At 63.1% G+C, this 21283-nt stretch overlaps 3 protein-coding genes across 3 annotated transcripts in view; all 3 read right to left on the reverse strand.

The window, feature by feature from the left end:
* LOC119102391 (huntingtin) overlaps positions 1–1102 on the reverse strand; it is a 15611-nt gene extending 14509 nt beyond the window's left edge. The window contains exons 1-2 of the mRNA XM_037225759.1: positions 1064–1102; positions 101–299 (exon numbers count right to left, since the gene is read on the reverse strand). The gene's annotated coding sequence lies outside the window, so the exon portion shown is untranslated. The remainder of the gene's footprint in view (positions 1–100; positions 300–1063) is intronic.
* Positions 1103–2190: 1088 nt separating this feature from the next.
* On the reverse strand, positions 2191–10111 carry LOC119102392 (huntingtin). Its single transcript, XM_037225760.1, has 11 exons — positions 10046–10111; positions 9450–9625; positions 8066–8205; positions 5915–6116; positions 5492–5564; positions 4689–4868; positions 3978–4120; positions 3408–3506; positions 2797–2943; positions 2320–2467; positions 2191–2250 (listed from the first exon to the last, which is right to left on the reverse strand). Exons 2-11 carry the CDS (start codon positions 9590–9592, stop codon positions 2191–2193), a joined length of 1335 nt encoding a protein of 444 aa, XP_037081655.1. The 5' UTR covers positions 9593–9625; positions 10046–10111.
* A 309-nt stretch (positions 10112–10420) lies between these two features.
* LOC119102393 (huntingtin) lies at positions 10421–20949 on the reverse strand. The gene is made up of 13 exons (XM_037225761.1): positions 20854–20949; positions 20252–20337; positions 19701–19813; positions 18856–19018; positions 18361–18485; positions 17836–17960; positions 16252–16437; positions 14783–14964; positions 14085–14208; positions 13234–13394; positions 12703–12851; positions 10751–10884; positions 10421–10456 (listed from the first exon to the last, which is right to left on the reverse strand). Exons 1-13 carry the CDS (start codon positions 20875–20877, stop codon positions 10421–10423), a joined length of 1608 nt encoding a protein of 535 aa, XP_037081656.1. The 5' UTR covers positions 20878–20949.
* Between the last annotated feature and the right edge of the window lie 334 nt (positions 20950–21283).

Raw genomic sequence — 21283 nt, forward strand, 5'->3', positions numbered from 1 at the left:
AGGAGAGGAGAGAGAGAGGGAGGAGGAGAGAGAGAGAGAGAGAGAGAGAGAGGAGAGAGAGAGAGAGAGAGAGAGAGAGAGAGAGACCAGCCATACTCACAGGTCTCGGGCAGAGCTCCCTGCAATACACGCGTGATTCGATAGATGGCGTTGACGGCCAAGATGGTCCACTGGTTCTCGCGGCTGCCCAGGTACGTCAGTACGGTGGAGAAGCGCAGGCATCCGGCGGCCGTGCTCAGGAACACGCGCACGTGGCGCGGCAGACCCGACAGCCGGCAGGTCACGCTGCAGCGCAGCGCCTGGGGATGCGGCCGGACGAGGTTAGGTCAGCACTGGAAAGGACCGGTGCGCGTCAATTTACGATGACTCGAAGTGAGGGGGATAGCTCTAGATGTCTTTTGGTGTCTGACGCTGGGTCTTCGGAAGATGGAAATAAGTGCCATCATGGACTGAGCTGTTCACTGCGCGCGAAGGGGGCAATCGTAAACACGGATGCATGTATCAGTCGGAAACCGGACAGCATCACACATACTAGGCAGAAAGGGGAGAAAGACCAGGAGCAACATGTCTCTCACAATCATTTTTGAGTTATCTGGAGAAGCATTGTCCTACTACACACTCATGGTGAGAATCCTAGCGTCCTGCACATACATATTTTCGCTGACAGACGAGACGAAACGCCAGCATGTTGCCCTGTCCCAGTCCAGCCGTCTCTGACACTCATCGCCGCCAGCCGGCCGCTCTGCCAGAGCGCGGACCCGGTTCCGCAATGCCCTGCCCTGCCTGCCCTGTCCAGTCCTGTCCTGTCCTGTCCTGTCCTGTCCTGTCCTGTCCTGTCCTGTCCTGTCCTGTCCTGTCCTGTCCCGTCCTGCTCTGTTCTGTTCTGTTCTGTTGTTCTGCTCTGCCATGCTCTGCTCTGCTCTGCCCTGCCCTGCCCTGCCTTACCCTACCCTACCCTACCCTACCCTACCCTACCCTGCCCTGCCCTGCCCTGCCCTGCCCTGCCCCTGCCCTGCCCTGCCCTGCCCTGCCCTGCCCTGCCCTGCCCTGCCCCGCCACTGACCTCCAGGCAGAGGAGGGCGAGCCGAGCCAGCGCGCGGCCGGCCCGCTCCGGCGGCTCCAGGTGGCGCTGCGCCGTGTGCCGGCCGGCGCAGTAGGCCTGCGCGGCTGCGCTAAGGCGCAGCAGGCGCCGCCACATGGCCGGCTCCCGCAGCCGCTCCTCCAGCCGCCGCGTGTACTTGCGGTATCGGTCGCTGGCGAACGCCTGGCGACGGGTCACTGGTCAGCGTACCAGGCAAGGCAAGGGAGGGTCAGGAGTGCTAGTCACAGGCGAAGTCTTGCCGAACGAGCACAGCTAAAAACAACAGGTCTGAAACATGGTCAGAACGTGAAAACTGGTGAAAAAAGCAGGTGAAACAGTTCGTCACAGGGCCGGTCCGAACACCGTGTACCACAGTGCACGGGCCAGCTGTTGACTGCCTGCCGTACCTGGTCCGGCGAGGGCAACTGCTCACAGAGCTGGTCCAGGTGTTGACACAGCGCCACCTCCGCCGCCCCGTACAGCGCTGATTCTGAGAACTACCCACCATCTCCCGTCAAATGAAACGACGACCAGAGCTGACGTGGGCGAATGGAGATGTCAGACACGCAGGACACATAAAACCGACGCGTTTTACACAGTTAATTGATACACCTAATAATCAAATGAAACGCTCTGAATGACTGTCTGTAGTTTAGCAGACTGGTATGCTTAGAGAACATATGACAATTTCAACACGACGTCAGTACATGTATCAACCGTCGCTGACGAGCGACCAACAAATGGTAATTATAACATAACGCCAGCACATATATCAACCATCGCTGACGACTGACCAATCACCTGCTTCTGCGCCGAGAGCAATAAAGGCGATACCATCTGATCACAAGGTCATCCCATCGTGTCCGCAAGGTTAGACGCATTGCATCACCGGGAGTACTCACCGCATCACCAGCCAAGTTTGGACGAGTTCAGGATCACACCTGAATACCGCCGGCCGAGCCCAAGCTCCGCGGCCATACCTTGCCGCCATACCTTGACCCCGTTACGACGCAGGATGGGCGACGGCATGCAACGACAGCCTGCTAGTTCGGTTATACTGAGTTGCAAAAAACTGGCGCGCTATCACCCGAGACAGGCGTCCGAAGCGCTCACGGGGGACACGCGACCTGCGTCGGTTCGCTGCCGCCGGCGCCGCTGTCAGAGCCGCCCTGAGCAGCAGAGGGGCCGGTGCTGTCCGCGGCGCCGGCCGCCGGCGGCGGGAGCGGCGCGGAGCTCACCTCCGCCTTGCCCAGGCCGGGCGTGAAGCAGTGGCTCAGCACGGCCAGGTCCGTGCCCGGAGCCAGCAGGACGGCCTCCACCTCGTCACGGTCGAGGCGCGCCAGCAGGCGGGCGCACTCGCGGCCCGGGGCTGCGCTCCAGCCGCAGCTGGGGAGACGCGGGGGGGGGGGGGGGCGTCAGCGGCACCGGCCCAGTCCGACCGATCACAACACTGCCGGCATCCCAACAGAACACAACCTTCCGCAGCCTCCACCTTCTCGGTCACGGTCCAGCCCATGTGGCCATTCTTGGGTAAATCTCTAACAGCAAGTGTCACCTTGACGTTAGACAGGCAACAGAAAGGAAGCCGGAGCGCGGTAACCGGACGGTACCTAGGCCCTCGCAGGGTGCGCTCACTGCCGTACCAGTGACCTGGGGCACAGCAGGCCAACAGGTCAGCAGGTCAGCAGGTGGCGTTGCACCGCCGCACCACTCACGTGTCTCTGACCAGGTCGAGGAACCAGGCGCGGCCGGCGACGGCCGGCGGCCCGGCGACCGGCCGCGGTCCCCCGTCCGCTCGCAGCTCCACGGCCACGCCGAACGTCCGGCCCAGGCGAGTCAGCAGCGAGACTAGCTTCGACTGACTGCCGGAGGCGGGCCGGCCGGCCGGCGTCACGTCACGGGCGACGTCACGTCACAGAGCGCAGTCACGTAACGTCACATCAGGGCACGACAGCTGCTCACGGACTACCGGTGTGACGTCATGATTTTCTCCAGTGGATTGCATGCGCAACAAAAGCTCAGCATACGGAAAGCGACGCGCGCATGACATGTACAGATGCAGTGGAACACAAAGAAATTTAGCGATACGCTTGGCCACCTGCCGATGGAGCGCTCTTTTGGAAGAAGGGACAGATACGTGTCGAAAACGCACATGGACGTTCATAGGCTGACAACCATACACCTTCTCCTAGTGATGCATCAGCATTTCATCACAATCCGGTAGGTTCCCACAGAGTGAAAACAAAACTACGTGCTGGTACCGCAGTAATTCTCAGCATGCAATCAAAAGTGTGTGCGCCGTGGACGCACTATTGCTAACACATACCACATGAGTGTAGGCTCCTTGGAGATATTGTCAACAAGTTCATTGAAGTCTTCCTCCGATATCATACGATCTTCAGCAGCCAGCACGATCTCCAGCTTCCTGAAAGTTTTCAAACCAGCCAGTCGTCTTGTTATGCGGTAGGCGACCAAGTAACACCACGCAAAAGCGGAACGATCTCGCACGCATGACAAACCGCGAACACCCCACTGAACAGCGCAGATGACGAACAAGCTATGGGTGTAACCAATGGAGCGGTAAACGGTGCAAATGTGGGATGGGGGATGTCCTTTCCAACCTTCACAAAGCGGGACTTCATCCCAGTCCATTCTGGCCCGCTAACAGAGCGTTTTTCACATTTTAAGACCCAAAATGGCATTTTCAGGGCAGGTTGTCCCCTTCAATCCCCCAATCCTGATTTGACCCAGGGACCTAGTTAGCAACCCATCCCGTCATGAGGTGGCCACCCACTCCGGCTGATATTCCAGGACAGGCGGCGCCGCGGCAGCTCCATCTCGTACAAAGCCGCGCCGGTACAGGCGGCCCGTCATGACCTCATCAGAGCCTACTGACCTGCAGGCCAGCCGGACGACCTCGTCGGCCACGGCCAGGTGGTGCGACATCATCAGGCGGCGGGAGAGCAGCAGCAGGAGGGGGCCGTACTGGCCGGCCGGCGCGCCCTCCAGGCAGCGCAGCACGCGCTGAGCCATCAGGGGCTGACGGCCGGAGGCACGGGGTCACCGGGCGCCCACACAGCGGAGCAGCTCATACTGGCCGCCGAGGAGCTGTCTCAGCGGTCAGTGCGAGCAGGTTACATGCTGCGGCTGTCTGGCTGCACTGCCCTGACACTGCGCAGCGCCCATGCACAGCCAAATGCAGCATACGCGAAGCGCGCAACACGAGCCAGCCAATGGCGTGGGACACGCGAAAACCGGGCGTTTCAATCATCGGCTACGCTTGTGCTCGCGTGGCATGCTGTGTACGATATGCGATGACACACCACCTTAGATGACGGGCGACACGAGAGGCAGTTAACCAACCTAAAACCCTCCGCATCATCCAGCAGAACGATAGTTTCCTTCAGCTCCACGGGCACACCTGCCTCGACACAGCCTCCCCCCCCCCCCCCTCCCCCCCCCCCAACCTGGCCCGGACCCGTACCAATAGCCTGCCCTGAAGTCACAAGCCCTGGAATGGACCTCCCGGTCCCGCTGACGGGCCCGGCCTGACCTGACCGTGTGTCGCACCAGACCACCTGACCCCGTGCGCCGGAGCGCCACAGACCTGGTCCAGGTGCCGGCAGCGGGCGGCGATGGCCTGGATCAGCAGGCCGGACGCGGACGGGTTGCGGTGCAGGGCGTCCAGCATGTCGAAGACGGGCGGCTCGGCACTCAGCGCCACCAGCTCGGTGATGTGCGACGTCAGCAGCCAGGCCAGCAGCTCGCCGTCCGACGTGTTCTCGCACTGGCACAGCAGGGACACAGGTTACAGGGAGTCAGCAGCTCGCCGTCCGACGTGTCCTCACACTGGCGCAGCAGGGCCATGGGGCACAGGAGTCAGTAGCTCACCATATCACAGGTGTAGCAGGGACACAGGCCACAGGGAGTCAGCAGCTCACCACATCACAGGCTCTCACACTGGCACTGCAGGGACACAGGTCAAAGGGAGTCAGTAGCTCGCCGTCCGACGTGTTCTCGCACTGGCACAGCAGGGACACAGGTCACAGGGAGTCAGCAGCTCACCACATCACAGGCTCTCACACTGGGACAGCAGGGACACAAGTCATATCTAGCGAGCAGTGCACTGTCAGACCTTGTCCCACACGGGAAAGGCAGATGGAAGAGTGACACGAGGGCGGCCGAATCCTTTGCGCTCCGCCAGACCACTCATATCCAGCCAGCTAACCATAGCCAGTAGGCTGCAGCTGCTCAACCCCACGCATCACAACCAGCATCAAAAGGCGACCTGACACCCCAGCAGAGCCCAGCAAGGCGAGCCTTGTGCTTCACGCACCGCCAGATCACGCCAGGCACGAGAACAGCACCGCCCGGCGGGTGAGCGGCGCCGGCCCGCCGGCGGACTCTCACCATGTAGTCGCAGAGCAGGATCAGCGAGCCCTTCCTGACCAGGTCCAGCGCCAGGCAGCCGCCGGAGTCCCGGCTGGAGGCCAGGCTCAGTGAACGGATAGCGGGGCGTCTCAGGGGGGACACGCCGTGTGCACGCAACGCGATAAGGGCTCTCAGCGAACGCCATGCAGGTAGGCGTCAACACAGTGCACGAAAGGTTCGAGTTAACGCGGTGACGGTGCGAACGTCCGATTCCTAAGGCTTCACTGAGTGCAATCGCATGCGACCCAAGTGAAGCGCAACCCATGTCACAACTCGATGGAATAATCTCAGTGACAAGAATTATGATCAAGGAGTCCTACTCGGAGCTGGACAGCACCACGTGGGACCCAGCAGGAGCCGCTGCGCTGACCTGCTGCTGACCTGGTGCCGCCGAGGACTGACCTGGGGTCGCGCGGCGGCTGCGCCAGCGCGCGCCAGAAGTCGAGCTGGCTGTAGTTGAGCAGGGTGAGCAGGTTGCACCAGCAGAGCAGCAGCACCGGATGGACGGTGGCCAGCGTCAGGAAGGCCTGGTTGGCCGGCGTCAGGTCGAACAGACCCTCCGAGACCAGCCACATGGCGCAGCGCGCGCACTCGCCGAACGAGCCTGTCGGGACGGCCAACAGTGCAGACCGCTGAGGCAGCGGACAGAGCCCCAGACACGGCAGCAGACGGCAGCAGACACGGCATCAGACACGGCAGCAGACACAGCACCAGACACAGCACCAGACACGGCAGCAGACGGCAGCAGACACGGCAGCAGACGGCAGCAGACACAGCACCAGACACGGCAGCAGACGGCAGCAGACACGGCACCAGACACGGCAGCAGACACAGCACCAGACAGCATCAGATATAGCTCCAAACACGACATCAGACGGCAGCAGACACAACACCAGACACGGCAGCAGACGGCAGCAGATATGGCATCAGACGGCAGCAGACACAGCACCAGACACGGCAGCAGACGGCAGCAGACACAGCACCAGACACGGCAACAGACGGCAGCAGACACGGCAGCAGACACAGCACCAGACCATCAGATATAGCTCCAAACACGGCATCAGACGGCAGCAGACACAGCACCAGACACGGCAACAGACGGCAGCAGACACGGCAGCAGACGGCAGCAGACACAGCACCAGTCAGCATCAGATATAGCTCCAAACACGGCACCAGACGGCAGCAGACACAGCACCAGTCAGCATCAGATATAGCTCCAAACACGGCATCAGACGGCAGCAGACACAACACCAGACAACATCAGATATAGCTCCAAACACGGCACCAGACGGCAGCAGACACAGCACCAGACAGCATCAGATATAGCTCCAAACACGGCACCAGACGGCAGCAGACACAGCACCAGTCAGCATCAGATATAGCTCCAAACACGGCATCAGACGGCGGCAGACACAACACCAGACAACATCAGATATAGCTCCAAACACGGCACCAGACGGCAGCAGACACAGCACCAGACAGCATCAGATATAGCTCCAAACACGGCATCAGACGGCAGCAGACACAGCACCAGACACGGCAACAGACGGCAGCAGACACGGCAACAGACGGCAGCAGACACGGCAGCAGACGGCAGCAGACACAGCACCAGACAGCATCAGATATAGCTCCAAACACGGCACCAAACGGCAGCAGACACAGCACCAGTCAGCATCAGATATAGATTCAAACACGGCACCAGACGGCAGCAGACACAACACCAGACAAAATCAGATATAGATCCAAACACGGCACCAGACAGCAGCAGACACAACACCAGACAACATCACATATAGATCCAAACACAGCACCAGACATCATTGGACACAACACCATACACAGTGCCAGACAACACCAGACACAACGCCAGACAACACCACACACGGTACCAGACAACACCAGACGGCACAGACACAACATCAGACAGCATCGGACACAGCACCAGACAGCACCGGACACCGCAGCTCTGAACGGCAGCTACGGCGTCAGCTGCAGCTGAGCGGACAGCTCACATCAGCCGTGGTGGCTCTCCCGCCCCAGCTGACGCCAGATCGAGCCGCGCGCACTCGCGCTGTGACGTCCCCGGACGGGATTCGCAGGGTTCACCGCCCGAAGGCGCGCAGCGTTCCAAAATGCATCCAGTAGGGTATGCAGGATGTGAAGCCAAATTTGTGCTCCCGCAGTTCTGGCCCTCCGGCAGCCTCCGCAGGCGATTCCGTTGGTGCTAACCCGCTGCCCTTTGACCCGGAGCATGACATCTGACCTGCCCGACCCTTTAATGAAGCCGGAGGCGCTAAGATGCTGGGCTGATCGCCGCCCGGCTCGACGCTGGCTGGCCGGTTCTGAGCAAGGGAAGAGGCAACAGGCAGCCAAGCCCAAGCCGGGAGTGCAATAACATGACAACAAACATCAGCGTCTCTGCCACCCAAGTGGCCGAACATTGTAACACCCTAGTGCCACCTGTCTGGTGCCTCGGCGGTGCCCGGCAGACGAGCTCCGACGCTGGCGGCGGGCCCGGCGGTCCGCCGAGGACGGCCCGTGCGCGACACTCACCCGACTGCACGATGTAAATGGTGATCTGGAGCAGCTGGGCTATCAGCTGCGGCAGCAGCGTGGTGGTGCCGGACATGACCGGACTGGCCACGACCGAGGCCAGCTGGCCCACCAGCAGCTCCACCGACGACAGCAGGAACCTGACACAGCGGCGGCGTCACAAACAACAGCACCCTCTGTGGCGCAGGCTCGTACCGGGCTAGATAAGCTGCACCCGCTGGCCGAATGCTACACGTAGGCTGGCGGTGAAATAAGGTCCATACAGACGGCACATGGGTGCAGCCATCGCTGCTGCCTGTTCCGCTAAATCCCGGTCCCTCCCCTGACAACGAACTCCCACCAGCTGACGGCGCACTCTCCCTCACCCGACCACGATCTCCCTCCCGCTGATGGCGTACTGCCACCCCACCCGACCGCGATCTCCCGCCAGCTGATGGAGTACTGCCACCCCACCCGACCACGACCTCCCACCAGCTGATGGCGTACTGCCACCCCACCCGACCGCGATCTCCCGCCAGCTGATGGAGTACTGCCACCTCACCTGACCACGATCTCCCATCAGCTGATGGCGTACTGCCACCTCACCCGACCGCGATCTCCTGCCAGCTGATGGGGTACTGCTACCTCACCTGACCACGATCTCCCGCCAGCTGATGGCGTACTGCCACCTCACCTGATCACGATCTCCCGCCAGCTGATGGCGTACTGCCACCCCAACCGACCACGATCTCCCTCCAGCTGATGGCGTACTGCCACCTCACCTGATCACGATCTCCCGCCAGCTGATGGCGTACTGCCACCTCACCTGACCACGATCTCCCTCCAGCTGATGGCGTACTGCCACCCCAACCGACCACGATCTCCCGCCAGCTGATGGCGTACTGCCACCTCACCTGACCACGATCTCCCATCAGCTGATGGCGTACTACCACCTCACCTGACAACGACCTCCCACCAGCTGATGGCGTACTGCCACCTCACCCGACCACGATCTCCCTCCAGCTGATGGCGTACTGCCACCCCAACCGACCACGATCTCCCGCCAGCTGATGGCGTACTGCCACCTCACCTGATCACGATCTCCCGCCAGCTGATGGCGTACTGCCACCTCACCTGACCACGATCTCCCTCCAGCTGATGGCCGTACTGCCACCCTAACCTGACCACGAATCTCCCGCCAGCTGATGGCCGTACTGCCACCTCACCTGATCACGACTTCCCGCCAAGCTGATGGGTACTGCCACCCTCAACCTGATCACGATCTCCCGCCAAGCTTGATTGGCGTACTGCACTCCCCTGCTCACGATCTCCCTCCAGCTGATGGCGTACTGCCACCTCACCTGATCACGATCTGCCGCCAGCTGACGATGCACCGTCCCCTCACCTGACAACAATCTCCTGTGCGTTTACGGTACGCTGCCGGTTGCCGTAGAGTTCGGTGGTGGCCAGGCCGAGATCGTCGACGCGCGCCAGCAGCACCTCCTCGCGCACGTGCGTCACCAGCACGCGCAGCAGGGCAGAGAGCATGCCACCCCAGCGCTGCACGTCCGACACCGACGACTGCCGGCGGCGGCGGGCCGGCACGCGGTCACGTCACGGGAGCGGCAGGGGCGGGAGGTCAGGGAGCAGACGTCAGTGGCGGGAGGTCAGAGCACACTCGATGGGGGGGTTGTCGTTCGCCCCGGCCAGTGGTGACGCGATGGCGTTCACTTGGCTTGGTTTGGGCAGCGCAGTTGGGGTCTAGACCCGACTATGATCACATGGAAGACTGAACAAAAAACCTCGCTTAAAGAACCGCTTTCTGAGAGATGTCGTTAGCCAGGTCGCCCACGTCGCACCAGAAGCTGGTCCGAAGCCTGCGCGCGTCCGCCTGGTGTGGCCACACGCCGCGACAGTGCCGGCTCTGGCACAGCCCGGCCGGGCCTGCCTCGGCGCGTGTCCACAGCGGGCGCCCGCGCCCTGCCGGCGCCGCCTACTGACCACGCCGACGGGCTGCCGGAGCAGCGTGGCGAGCAGGTCCTCGGCCGGGCGGACAGCGCGCGGACAGAGCGCCGCCAGCAGCCGGTGCAGCGCCGCCAGCGCCGCCGCCGAGTCCAGCCGCACGTGCAGCTGCAGCAGCGGTGGCAGCAGGGCGTCCAGCGCGGCGCGCGAGGCCAGCCGCCAGCGCTCCTCGCCGTCGCGCCGCGACTCGCAGACGGCCAGCGCCACCAGCTCCAGCACCTGCCGCCGGCAGGATGACTGTCATACACAGACGGACAGCGCCACCAGCTCCAGCACCTGCCGCCGGCAGGGTGACTGTCATACACAGACGGCCAGCGCCACCAGCTCCAGCACCTGCCGCCGGCAGGGTGGCTGTCATACATAGACGGCCAGCGCCACCAGCTCCAGCACCTGCCGCCGGCAGGGTGACTGTCATACACAGACGGACAGCGCCACCAGCTCCAGCACCTGCCGCCGGCAGGGTGACTGTCACACACAGACGGACAGCGCCACCAGCTCCAGCACCTGCCGCCGGCAGGGTGACTGTCATACACAGACGGACAGGGCCACCAGCTCCAGCAAATCTCACATATCTCAGTGCACTTGGATACTCCGGAATCTAGCCTGAGTTTCCCAGCTCCCAGTGTTTCGTCTCCACACGTCACAACACCCCTCCCTACACGGCCGGGTCCGGCGGCACCGCACCTCCGGGTACTGGATGAGTCGGAGCAGCATGCTGAGCAGCACCTCCTTCTGCGCCTCCAGCTCCTTGACGTCCTGCACCGACGGTCGGGTCGACACGAACAGGTCCTCCACGATGGGTCGCAGGGCTGGTAGCGCTGCAGGGCAAGGGGCGGGTCAGGGCGCGGACCACGCTCGGCGGAGCGTGCCGGCCTCGGCGACAGCCTCACACGCCAGCTGAGCAACAGCCCTGGCGGGACAGCGCCTGCCTCGGCGACAGCCTCACACGCCGGCTGAGCAACAGCCCTGACGGGACAGCGCCTGCCTCGGCGACAGCCTCACACGCCGGCTGAGCAACAGCCCTGACGGGGACAGCGCCGGCCTCAGCGACAGCCTCACACGCCGGCTGAGCAACAGCCCTGACGGGACAGCGCCGGCCTCAGCGACAGCCTCACACGCCGGCTGAGCAACAGCCCTGACGGGACAGCGCCTGCCTCGGCGACAGCCTCACACGCCGGCTGAGCAACAGCCCTGACGGGACAGCGCCTGCCTCGGCGACAGCCTCACACGCCGGCTGAGCAACAGCCCTGACGGGACAGCGCCGGCCTCAGCGACAGCCTCACACGCCGGCTGAGCAACAGCCCTGACGGGACAGCGCCGGCCTCAGCGACAGCCTCACACGCCAGCTGAGCAACAGCCCTGACGGGACAGCGCCGGCTCGGCGACAGCCTCACACGCCGGCTGGCAACAGCCCTGACGGGACAGCGCCGGCCTCAGAGACAGCCTCACACGCCGGCTGAGCAAACAGCCCTGACGGGACAGCGCCGGCCTCAGAGACAGCCTCACACGCCGGCTGAGCAACAGCCCTCACGGGACAGCGCCTGCCTCGGCGACAGCCTCACACGCCGGCTGAGCAACAGCCCTGACGGGACAGCGCCGGCCTCAGCGACAGCCTCACACGCCGGCTGAGCAACAGCCCTGACGGGACAGCGCCGGCCTCAGCGACAGCCTCACACGCCAGCTGAGCAACAGCCCTGACGGGACAGCGCCGGCCTCGGCGACAGCCTCACACGCCGGCTGAGCAACAGCCCTGACGGGACAGCGCCGGCCTCAGAGACAGCCTCACACGCCGGCTGAGCAACAGCCCTGACGGGACAGCGCCGGCCTCAGAGACAGCCTCACACGCCGGCTGAGCAACAGCCCTCACGGGACAGCGCCTGCCTCGGCGACAGCCTCACACGCCGGCTGAGCAACAGCCCTGACGGGACGGCGCCGGCCTCAGCGACAGCCTCACACGCCGGCTGAGCAACAGCCCTGACGGGACAGCGCCGGCCTCAGCGACAGCCTCACACGCCGGCTGAGCAACAGCCCTGACGGGACAGCGCCGGCCTCAGAGACAGCCTCACACGCCGGCTGAGCAACAGCCCTGACGGGACAGCGCCGGCCTCAGAGACAGCCTCACGCGCCGGCTGAGCAACAGCCCTGACGGGACAGCGCCGGCCTCAGAGACAGCCTCACACGCCGGCTGAGCAACAGCCCTCACGGGACAGCGCCGGCCTCAGAGACAGCCTCACACGCCGGCTGAGCAACAGCCCTGACGGGACGGCGCCGGCCTCAGAGACAGCCTCACACGCCGGCTGAGCAACAGCCCTCACGGGACAGCGCCGGCCTCAGAGACAGCCTCACACGCCAGCTGAGCAACAGCCCTGACGGGACAGCGCCGGCCTCAGCGACAGCCTCACACGCCAGCTGAGCAACAGCCCTGACGGGACAGCGCCGGCCTCGGCGACAGCCTCACACGCCGGCTGAGCAACAGCCCTGACGGGACAGCGCCGGCCTCGGCGACAGCCTCACACGCCGGCTGAGCAACAGCCCTGACGGGACAGCGCCGGCCGGGCGCCCATGGAGCGCATCAAAACAGCTTCACAGTGCAGCGGGACGGGATGGACGAGGACTCGGCTCCGCTCGGCACATACCGTACGCCTCAGGCGACTGTCCGCTGGCCACCAGGCCGTCGCAGAGCTGGATCACCTTCGGGATCGACACCACCGTCTTGGAGTGGTAGCGCTCGTAGGAGAGCACCACCAGGAAGCTGAAGATGGCCGGGATCACCTGGCTGCCCTCCCTGGTGAGCGGCGCAGGACGGCGTCAGGCGAATACGGGCGGCCGACGCGGCGCGGCCGGCGCGGAGGCGGGGCACGGCGCGCCGACACGGGCAGACACGAGCGACCGATCAGTGGCCAACGCCGTCGGTCGGTGGTCCACGAGCGGCGGGTTATCATCACACGCTAGCAGGAACACAGCACGCCGTCTGTAACGAAACCGCTAACAGACAACAGTGTAAGGGAGCTCGTTGAACAAGAGAACGAGAGCGTACATTACGGAGCAGCGCATTCTCCATCACCAATGACAGCACCCATTCTACGCCCGCAGACGTGACCGCCACGCCGACGGCTGGCCAAATTCAGGGAGCCCGCAGCCCTCTGCAACCCCGCGCCGCCGCGTACTTCATCTGGCCCTCCTCCACGTATTCCAGCTGCTTGATGACGTAGCCGATAAAGATCTGGTCGGCGTCCAGCAGGCAGTAGTTGACGCGCAGCTGCACCAGCTGGATCAGCAGCCAGAGCACCTGGTTCTGCACGTCCGGATCACTCGTCACCGTGTACAGCTGCAGACAGACGTCACGGGGATGTGTCAGCACGCGGCCGACGTCTGACGCAGTGCCGGCAGCAGACTGAAGAACGGCATACTGTAGGCTATAGACGAAAGGCCACAAATGTAGGTCAGTGTAATTCACGGAAAAGGTTATCACTCGCTGCCAGCGCTGTCTTTATCTTGCAGTCAATTGTGATGCGTTTCTATGCCGTCCTTCACTACCCTCAGCGTCACGGCCGGCCCAATTGACCTCAGTAACTACACTTGGGAGGGCATTTGGCCGGTCGGCCGCCCAGCACCAGCCGCTGAGCGCGCCGAGGAGTCCTGGACGCCCTGCACAGGTCACCAGGCTACGCCAAGCGGGCAGCTGCCGGCAGCCAGGGTCCGATCCGGCCGATGACACCACCTCTCGACCTTTAGACCGGGTGGAAGCACTGATCAAGCCTGTACTGAGGAGCACGCAGCCCAGGTCTGGCACACCGGCCGGCTGGCTAACGGACCACACTCTGGTCACAGCCGGCGGACATCTGCCATCAAGCCACCTGCCAACTGCCAGCCAGCCAAGCCAGTCAGCTGCCATCAAGCCAGCTGCGTCACAGGGTGAGTGTGTTGAGCTGCGTCACAGCCGGTAGGTCCCCCCCCCCCCCTCATGCAAGCTCGCCGGCTGCGCTGGCCCGCCGCCGCCCTTCGGCCGACGCCGCACCTTGAGCGCCTTGATGACGGACGGCTCGAAGACGCGGATGTAAGAGGCCAACGCCTGCTTGTCGGTGCCGCGCGGCGCCGCCTGTCCCGGCCGGCGGCCGTCGTACTCGGGCCGCGGCGGCGCCCTGCCGAGACAAGGCCGGCGGCCGGCGTCAGCATGCTGTCGTCATCGGCACCAGGCAGCCTGGCTGCGGCTCCCCGACACAGCAGTGGTGGGCGTGGCACGTACGCACACGGACGCTGCGACCCGAGAGTATTCCTCCACTTGAAATAACGTCAAGAGGCCACTGATCGGTAATAAACTGACACGAATGTGAGCCCTACTGCATGTTTTCACGGCGGCAGTGTCCGCCCCCCTCTCCGGCGTCCCACCGGTCTGGGACCCGGCCTAAGGTCTGACTCAGTGTCCGCCCCCTTCCCCGGCTTCCCACCGGTCTGGGACCCGGTCCAAGGTCTGACTCAGTGTCCGCCCCCTTCCCCGGCTTCCCACCGGTCTGGGACTCGGTCCAAGGTCTGGCTCAGTGTCCGCCCCCTTCCCCGGCTTCCCACCAGTCTGGGACCCGGTCCAAGGTCTGACTCAGTGTCCGCCCCCTTCCCCGGCTTCCCACTAGTCTGGGACCCGGTCCGGGGTCTGACTCAGTGTCCGCCCCCTTCCCCGGCCTACCACCGGTCTGGGACCCGGTCCGGGGCCTGACTCACGCGAGGTCGCCGGCGGTGAGGCGGCGCGTGCTGGTCACAAAGCCGGTGAACTCGACGTAGGGTCCGTTGACGCAGGCCTGGTACAGACTGGGCTCGTCCAGGTCTGCCGCGCAGGCCGGCGTCGGCGGACAGCGGGCGCACTCCCCGCCCGCCTCCGCCGAGCCGAACATGGCCCGCAGCAGCTGGAACACGGCGGCCAGTCAGCCGACGGCGGCCAGGCCCTCTGTGGAGTCGGTCACGGCCCACCGCACACTGCGCCTGGCCTGATACCGTGCGTTCAGTGCACCATGCTGGGAGACATGAGGGCCTACTAACAGGTCCGCAGCGAGCCAACACTGCACGGACGTCCGCGATGCCTAACGCCCGTCTTTCATATGACCACCGCTCTCTCCGCCGGAGGTACTCTTGGCATACCCACGAAGCATGCAACAGACTGGAACAAAGCAGCATGGCCTCTGTGCGCGCGTTGGATTTAGCACGTGGTCGGGTGGGGGTCAAATTGCCCCCCCCGAAGGTTTTTCCGGAATGGTTTCCGAACGGCGCAGCGTAACCGCGCAAAATTTTGCATAGCTGTAGACAATTAAATTGCGGTTCGTCCGACATCAAAACATTTAGATGTGTCCTGTAAGGCCACCAACCTATGGCCGGCCAGTGAGCCATGATTGCGAAGTCAATTTCTGGGGAATCGCTCAACGTGATCCACGACGGAGTTTTAAGCGCGGCCATACATCTCTGATATACTTTCTTAGGAAGCACAACAATTGAATAAACAAATTACATTGACCTAGTGTCAGATATGAAGGTCAGACCAAGATCAAAACCATCGCGTTTTATTATTCCACGGTTTACTGTAAAGGGTAGTTTCTGGTGCCCATTTCGAATTCATTGATAACAGGAACCGCATTATACACCTTCCATGGACTTTAGGTCAGAAAAGGTCGCTGACCTAAAATGAGCCAGGTCAACATTTTGTTTTTAGGAGCATACTGCCTAGCATAATCTTTGCCGCTCATTCAATTGCAAAACCCAAGGCATTCTTGTATGCTTTTGGTCACCATGACCTTCAAAAGGTCAAACAAGGTAACTGACCTTCGATGAGCTTGTGACCTTTTGCTCAGTTATTTAGGTTCTAGGGGCCCTTTGAAGACCAAGCGGAATTTGATCTTGCTTGACCTCATTTGGCCCGAAGGTCATGACCTAGGAACCTAAAACTTTAAACTAAGTGATTTCACGAACAGGTCAACACACCCTGTAAATTTGGTGTCCCTAGCTCTCTTAATTCCTGCGATATCAGGGTCGCACTGACCCCCCACCCGGGCGTGAATTAAAGAACGAGACTCGTGCGGAATAGCCACCTGTTGCCAAAAGCCACCCAGATGTGTGCGATCCCATCACTGCCAACCGCGACGTCAGACCAGTGTCCCGACCGTGTCTGCAGACATGCCGGTGTCTGCTGCAGGACGTCTCACCTGCAGCACGCAGTGCAGGGAGCGGGCCGGAGTCAGCCGGATCAGCGCGCTGAGATAGCCCAGCAGCTCCTCGGCCAGTGGCGCCGCCTGGGCCGTGCCGACCAGCTCCAGCAGCACGCCCAGCGCCGTCAGGCTGGCCTCCAGCACGCCCAGCAGCCGGGCTGAGCTCTGCGTGTTCAGCGTGATCTGGCGGACCGCGGCGCGGCGGACAGACGTCAGCGGCGGAGGGCGGGAACATACAGGAGATGCGGCGGACAGAGGACAGACGTCAGCGGCGGAGAGCGGGAACATACAGGAGATGCGGCGGACAGAGGACAGACGTCAGCGGCGGAGAGCGGGAACATGCAGGAGGTGCGGCGGACAGAGGACAGACGTCAGCGGCGGAGGGCGGGAACATGCAGGAGATGCGGCGGACAGACACCAGCGGCGGAGAGCGGGAACATACAGGAGGTGCGGCGGACAGACGTCCGCGGCGGAGGGCGGGAACATACAGGAGATGCGGCGGACAGACACCAGCGGCGGAGGGCGGGAACACACAGGAGGTGCGGCGGACAGACGTCAGCGGCGGAGAGTGGGAACATACAGGAGGTGCGGCGGACAGACGTCAGCGGCGGAGAGTGGAAACACACAGGAGATGCGGCGGACAGACACCAGCGGCGGAGGGCGTGAACACACAGGAGGTGCGGCGGACAGACGTCAGCGGCGGAGAGCGGGAACATACAGGAGGTGCGGCGGACAGACGTCCGCGGCGGAGGGCGGGAACATACAGGAGATGCGGCGGACAGACACCAGCGGCGGAGGGCGGGAACACACCGAAGGTGCGGCGGACAGACGTCAGCGGCGGAGAGTGGGAACACACCGGAGGTGCGGCGGACAGACACCAGCGGCGGAGAGTGGGAACACACCGAAGGTGCGGCGGACAGACGTCAGCGGCGGAGAGTGGGAACACACCCGAGGCGATGATCGGCTGCGATGCGTAGGCATGGGCGGAAATGTCGCGGAGCAGAGGGGGGGGGGGGGGGGGGGGGGAATAGAGAAACGACGTTGACATTATTTCGCACCAAGGAATACTCTGAGTGCATGACCTCCATCCTGTCATTGGGGCTTTACGACGCACTCAGCTGCTGAGGCTTTATGGCGTCGCCTGCCTCTCACCCTGGCAGGAAGAACGGGCACCGCGGGGAATCGAACCCTGTACCTCTGGATTCCCAGACGCGCAGACTACACTACCGGCACCCTTTTTTGAGTGTATGAAACATCCATCAATGACTCATGGCACGTGTCAACGCAGAGTACACAATATTATATCTTAACCGGTTGGTGTTTGGCGATTCCGGCGAATACATCCGCTCCTCTATTGGGTCGAGTACATGCAGTTTCATAGCTCCGTTGTCTTTCACTACTTTACGCATCCCTCCCTGTAACACTTCTGAGGAATCTGACACCACGTAGCGGTGGTGAACAGGAAACGCGATGCACGACTTAGGAAATAGCGCGCCCAACTTAGCCCGTGATGCGCAATCGCTAGGCATAACGAATGTCGTTTGGCGGAAATTTCAGTAAAAATTCGGAGTATTGCAGTACTTTGTATGTCTCGTAGATCGTCCTGAGCATGGCGTACAGCTTCTGGTATTCGGTGGAAGACATGAAGAAGCCCACGCTCTGACTGGCCTTCTTGTCTGCTTCCTTCTCATCCCGCTCCTGGGGAGCTGCAAACGGATAATTGCCAATCTGAGTGGGCCGTTTGAATGGCCGTAAGATCGGCGCATGTGAGCGTTCTAGTAGACAGAATTATCTGGAAAAATAATACTGCACAGGAGTAAACAACCACAATTATCAACAAAATCACATTACAAAGGATTAAACAACTATGCAGCACAACCAAATTGCCTTACAAAAAATTACAAAGCAGTCCGCGTTACACAATTTGTGCCTCGGTAACGGCAACTAAATACAATTGCCTCCATGCAAAACTATATACATCCTTAACAAGCATTCAATGTGCTGGTACGTGTAGGCGAAGGGAGAGGGGCGGCAGCGACGCACACCGGACGTGGAGCGGGCGAGAGCCGGCGCGACCGGCGCTCCTCCGCCGGCCGGCGCACGTACCGGCCTTGTCGGCGGCCGCGGCCGGCGCCGGCGTCGGCGCCGCCCCCGCCTTGGCGCGCTCCGGAGTGGCGCGCCGCTTGATCGGGGACAGCGCGCTGGCCGACGGGAAGCCGGGCAGGCCGGACCTATCGGCGCGCGCGAGACGGTGACGTTACGTCAGAGGCGGGACACGTCATACAGGGGCTGACGGGCGCCGACATCGCCTCTGACGGATTTACGGCCTGTGCGGCCCGCTACACAGGCACCAGTCGGTGTGACAAGCGCCCCAGCAGGTGTCGGTCAGCTGACCAACACCTGCCGACCTGACCCATCGGCCTCCTCCCGCGGCCCACCCGTCCCCGGAGCCCCGTCCCCGGAGCCCCGTCCTCGGAGCCCCGTCCTCGGAGCCCCGTCCTCGGAGCCCCGTCCTCGGAGCCCCGTCCCCGGAGCCCCGTCCTCGGAGCCCCGTCCCCGGAGCCCTGTCCTCAGACCTCGGGCCGACCCGCCACCCCTGACCTGCTGGGCGGCGTCACGGGCGTGCAGTCGCCGGCCAAGTGGGTGTAGATGTTGAGCAGGCGCATCAGGTGCGCCACCAGCGGCTCCAGCAGGTCCCAGTTGGCGCGCAGCCGGTCGTCGCGGCTCTGTGAGGGCCGCGCCCGCTGCTGGTGCACACAGATGCCTGGCGGGCACGGACGGCCGGGTCACGTGGGCCGCCGGCGGTGGCTAATACGAGACGGCCGGGTCACGTGGGCTGCCGGCGGCGGCTAACACGGGGCTGACCGGACCACACCACAAATGAAGACATCCGGGCGTTTAAGGCATCTGAGGCTTCCCACAGCTACGCAAACTGGTGGTCTTTCTGCTCATTTTCCGTTGCCACCGCGGTGCCAGTCAATATTCCATTAAAATCAATGGCGCTGGTGACAGAAGTCTGGTAAATGGCACATCAAGACCGGGATTTCCGTCAGCCGTAAGAGCTTTCTCAATCAGAGAAGGCCACGGCGCCGATGACAAAGTGACAAATGACCAGCCGTCTGCTTCGGCACTAGCCGGGGCAGCCGGGGCAGCCAGGGCAGCCGGGGAAGGTGGGGCAGGCGGGGCAGCCGGGACAGGCAGGGCAACCGGGGTAGGCCGGGCAGCCAGGGCAGCCAGGGCAGCCAGGGCAGCCGGGGCAGGCGGGGCAGCCGGGACAGGCAGGGCAACCGGGGCAGCCGGGCAGTCGGGGCAGCCGGGGCAGCGGGGACAGACACGGCAGCCGGGGCAGGCCAGGCAGGCAGGGAAGCTGGGGCATGCTGGGCAGCCAGGGTAGCCGGGGCAGGCAGGGCAGCCAGGGCAGCGGGCAGACTGTCGGGGCGACTCACCGGCCGCCAGGTTGGCCGCCAGCGTCAGAAGGTTGGCGTGCGACGTCAGGTCGTGCATCAGGTGCGTGGCCGTTGCCATGGAGACGCACAGCTGGTACAGACCGCGACGGTACCTGCGCCCAGGTGGCGGCGGTGAGGCAGTGTCGGCATACACGGGAGACACGTACGTGAATTAAGGACTGTGTGCACTGCTACGAGTATTCTAGTCTTACACCAAAGTCTACACAAATAACCGCCCTTCCGCAAAACAAGATCACGAAGCGAAAACCGAGAGGGTGGATACATTAACAACAGCTTGAAGAGCAAAACGAATGAAGGCATGGACCAACCGCCGCCACTGATATAGTCATGCAGGTAATTGTAGCAGTACACATCACGCCCAATCCAGCAACATTGCATTGAGACCCCGCGAAGGCCGAGCCCACTGTCAGCACTGCGCGCCGTCGAGCCCCGGCCCGGCCCCGGCCCCGACCCCGACCCCGACCCCGACCCCGACCCCGGCCCCGGCCCCGACCCCACCGCCAGCGGCACACGTCGGGCGGGGCGCTCACCGTTTGTGGTCCACCTGCCAGGCCTCCGGGTAGGCCGTGGCCGGGAGCCTCTCCATGAGGGTGCGCAGAGCCAGCAGCGCGCCAGACTGTGGGCGGCGGCGGCAGGCGGCGGTCAGGGTCCCCACACCGTGACAGGGCGCGAGGCCGAGCCGTGCCGGGACGCACGCCCTCGCTAGAGTCGGCTACTCACGGGTAACACAGCTCGGCACGCTCGTGAGGCGCCCAGGCGGCGCAGGGAACCACCGGGCGTAGTTCACCAAGACAAATGTCAAGGATCTATTTTACTGGTGCACTATACCCTTAACGCTCAATATCAATCCGCTGCGATCACGTAACTAACCACTGCTGTCTCGGTTCTATGACTGGCGACCGTCAGATCACACAATTTGCTCAGCCACTCATCAGTGGCTACCTCCCAAACAATGTCACGCATCAGTTACATTCGCCCAGTATCATCTTCATGTGCGCATGCCAGCCAGTACATAGCTGTAGCTGGGCTCCCTTCTCAGACAACCCTCCGGGCCTGGAACCCCGCGCCGCCCTCTCCAACACCCCACAGTCGGGACAGCTGCGGCGCCCTGCCTCCACACCGGCTCTCTCACCTCCATGTGCCTGGAGTCGGTCATCGTGAGGATGTTGACCAGCCTGCCGACGACGGCCGAGAGCGCGGCGCCGGCCGGCGGCTCGGCTCGACCGGCGGCGTCGAACGGCGGCACGGCGCCGCGGCCCGGCCCGGTCACGCGCAGCCCGCTGCCCCACGGCTGCGGCCGCGCCAGCAGCGCCGCCCGCCGGCGCGCCGCCGCCTCCGCCGTCCAGCCGGCCTCCGCGTCCGCCGCCGCCACCGCCGCCACCTGCTGCACGTAACTGCGGCGCACGGCGCAGAGGTAATGCCAGGGACAACGCGCACGTCGCCACCGAGCGGCAGGGTGTCACGAATACCCTCATCGCCAGCAACGATCTAGTACAATACACGCCTTCCTGATTCTACAGCTTACGTATTCAAGAACAGCAACACGATTTAATTTTTCATTC

This window comes from Pollicipes pollicipes, unplaced genomic scaffold, assembly GCF_011947565.3.
Source record: "Pollicipes pollicipes isolate AB1234 unplaced genomic scaffold, Ppol_2.1 Scaffold_5724;HRSCAF=6776_pilon_pilon_pilon, whole genome shotgun sequence".
Classification (NCBI taxonomy): Eukaryota; Metazoa; Arthropoda; class Thecostraca; order Pollicipedomorpha; family Pollicipedidae; genus Pollicipes; species Pollicipes pollicipes.

Excerpts from the sequence above, each read along its gene's own strand:
- LOC119102392 (XM_037225760.1), bottom strand. The coding sequence starts at position 9,592 with ATGCTCTCTGCCCTGCTGCGCGTGCTGGTGACGCACGTGCGCGAGGAG. Across the intron at positions 8,206-9,449 it reads GCACAGGAGATTGTTGTCAG|GTTCCTGCTGTCGTCGGTGG; the intron begins GTGAGGGGACGG and ends CCGCTGTGTCAG. Across the intron at positions 4,869-5,491 it reads TCCTGCTCTGCGACTACATG|TGCGAGAACACGTCGGACGG; the intron begins GTGAGAGTCCGC and ends CTGCTGTGCCAG.
- LOC119102393 (XM_037225761.1), bottom strand. The coding sequence starts at position 20,877 with ATGACCGACTCCAGGCACATGGAG. Across the intron at positions 12,852-13,233 it reads GTGGAGGAGGGCCAGATGAA|GGAGGGCAGCCAGGTGATCC; the intron begins GTACGCGGCGGC and ends GCCGCTCACCAG. Across the intron at positions 10,457-10,750 it reads GACTCATCCAGTACCCGGAG|GTGCTGGAGCTGGTGGCGCT; the intron begins GTGCGGTGCCGC and ends TGCCGGCGGCAG.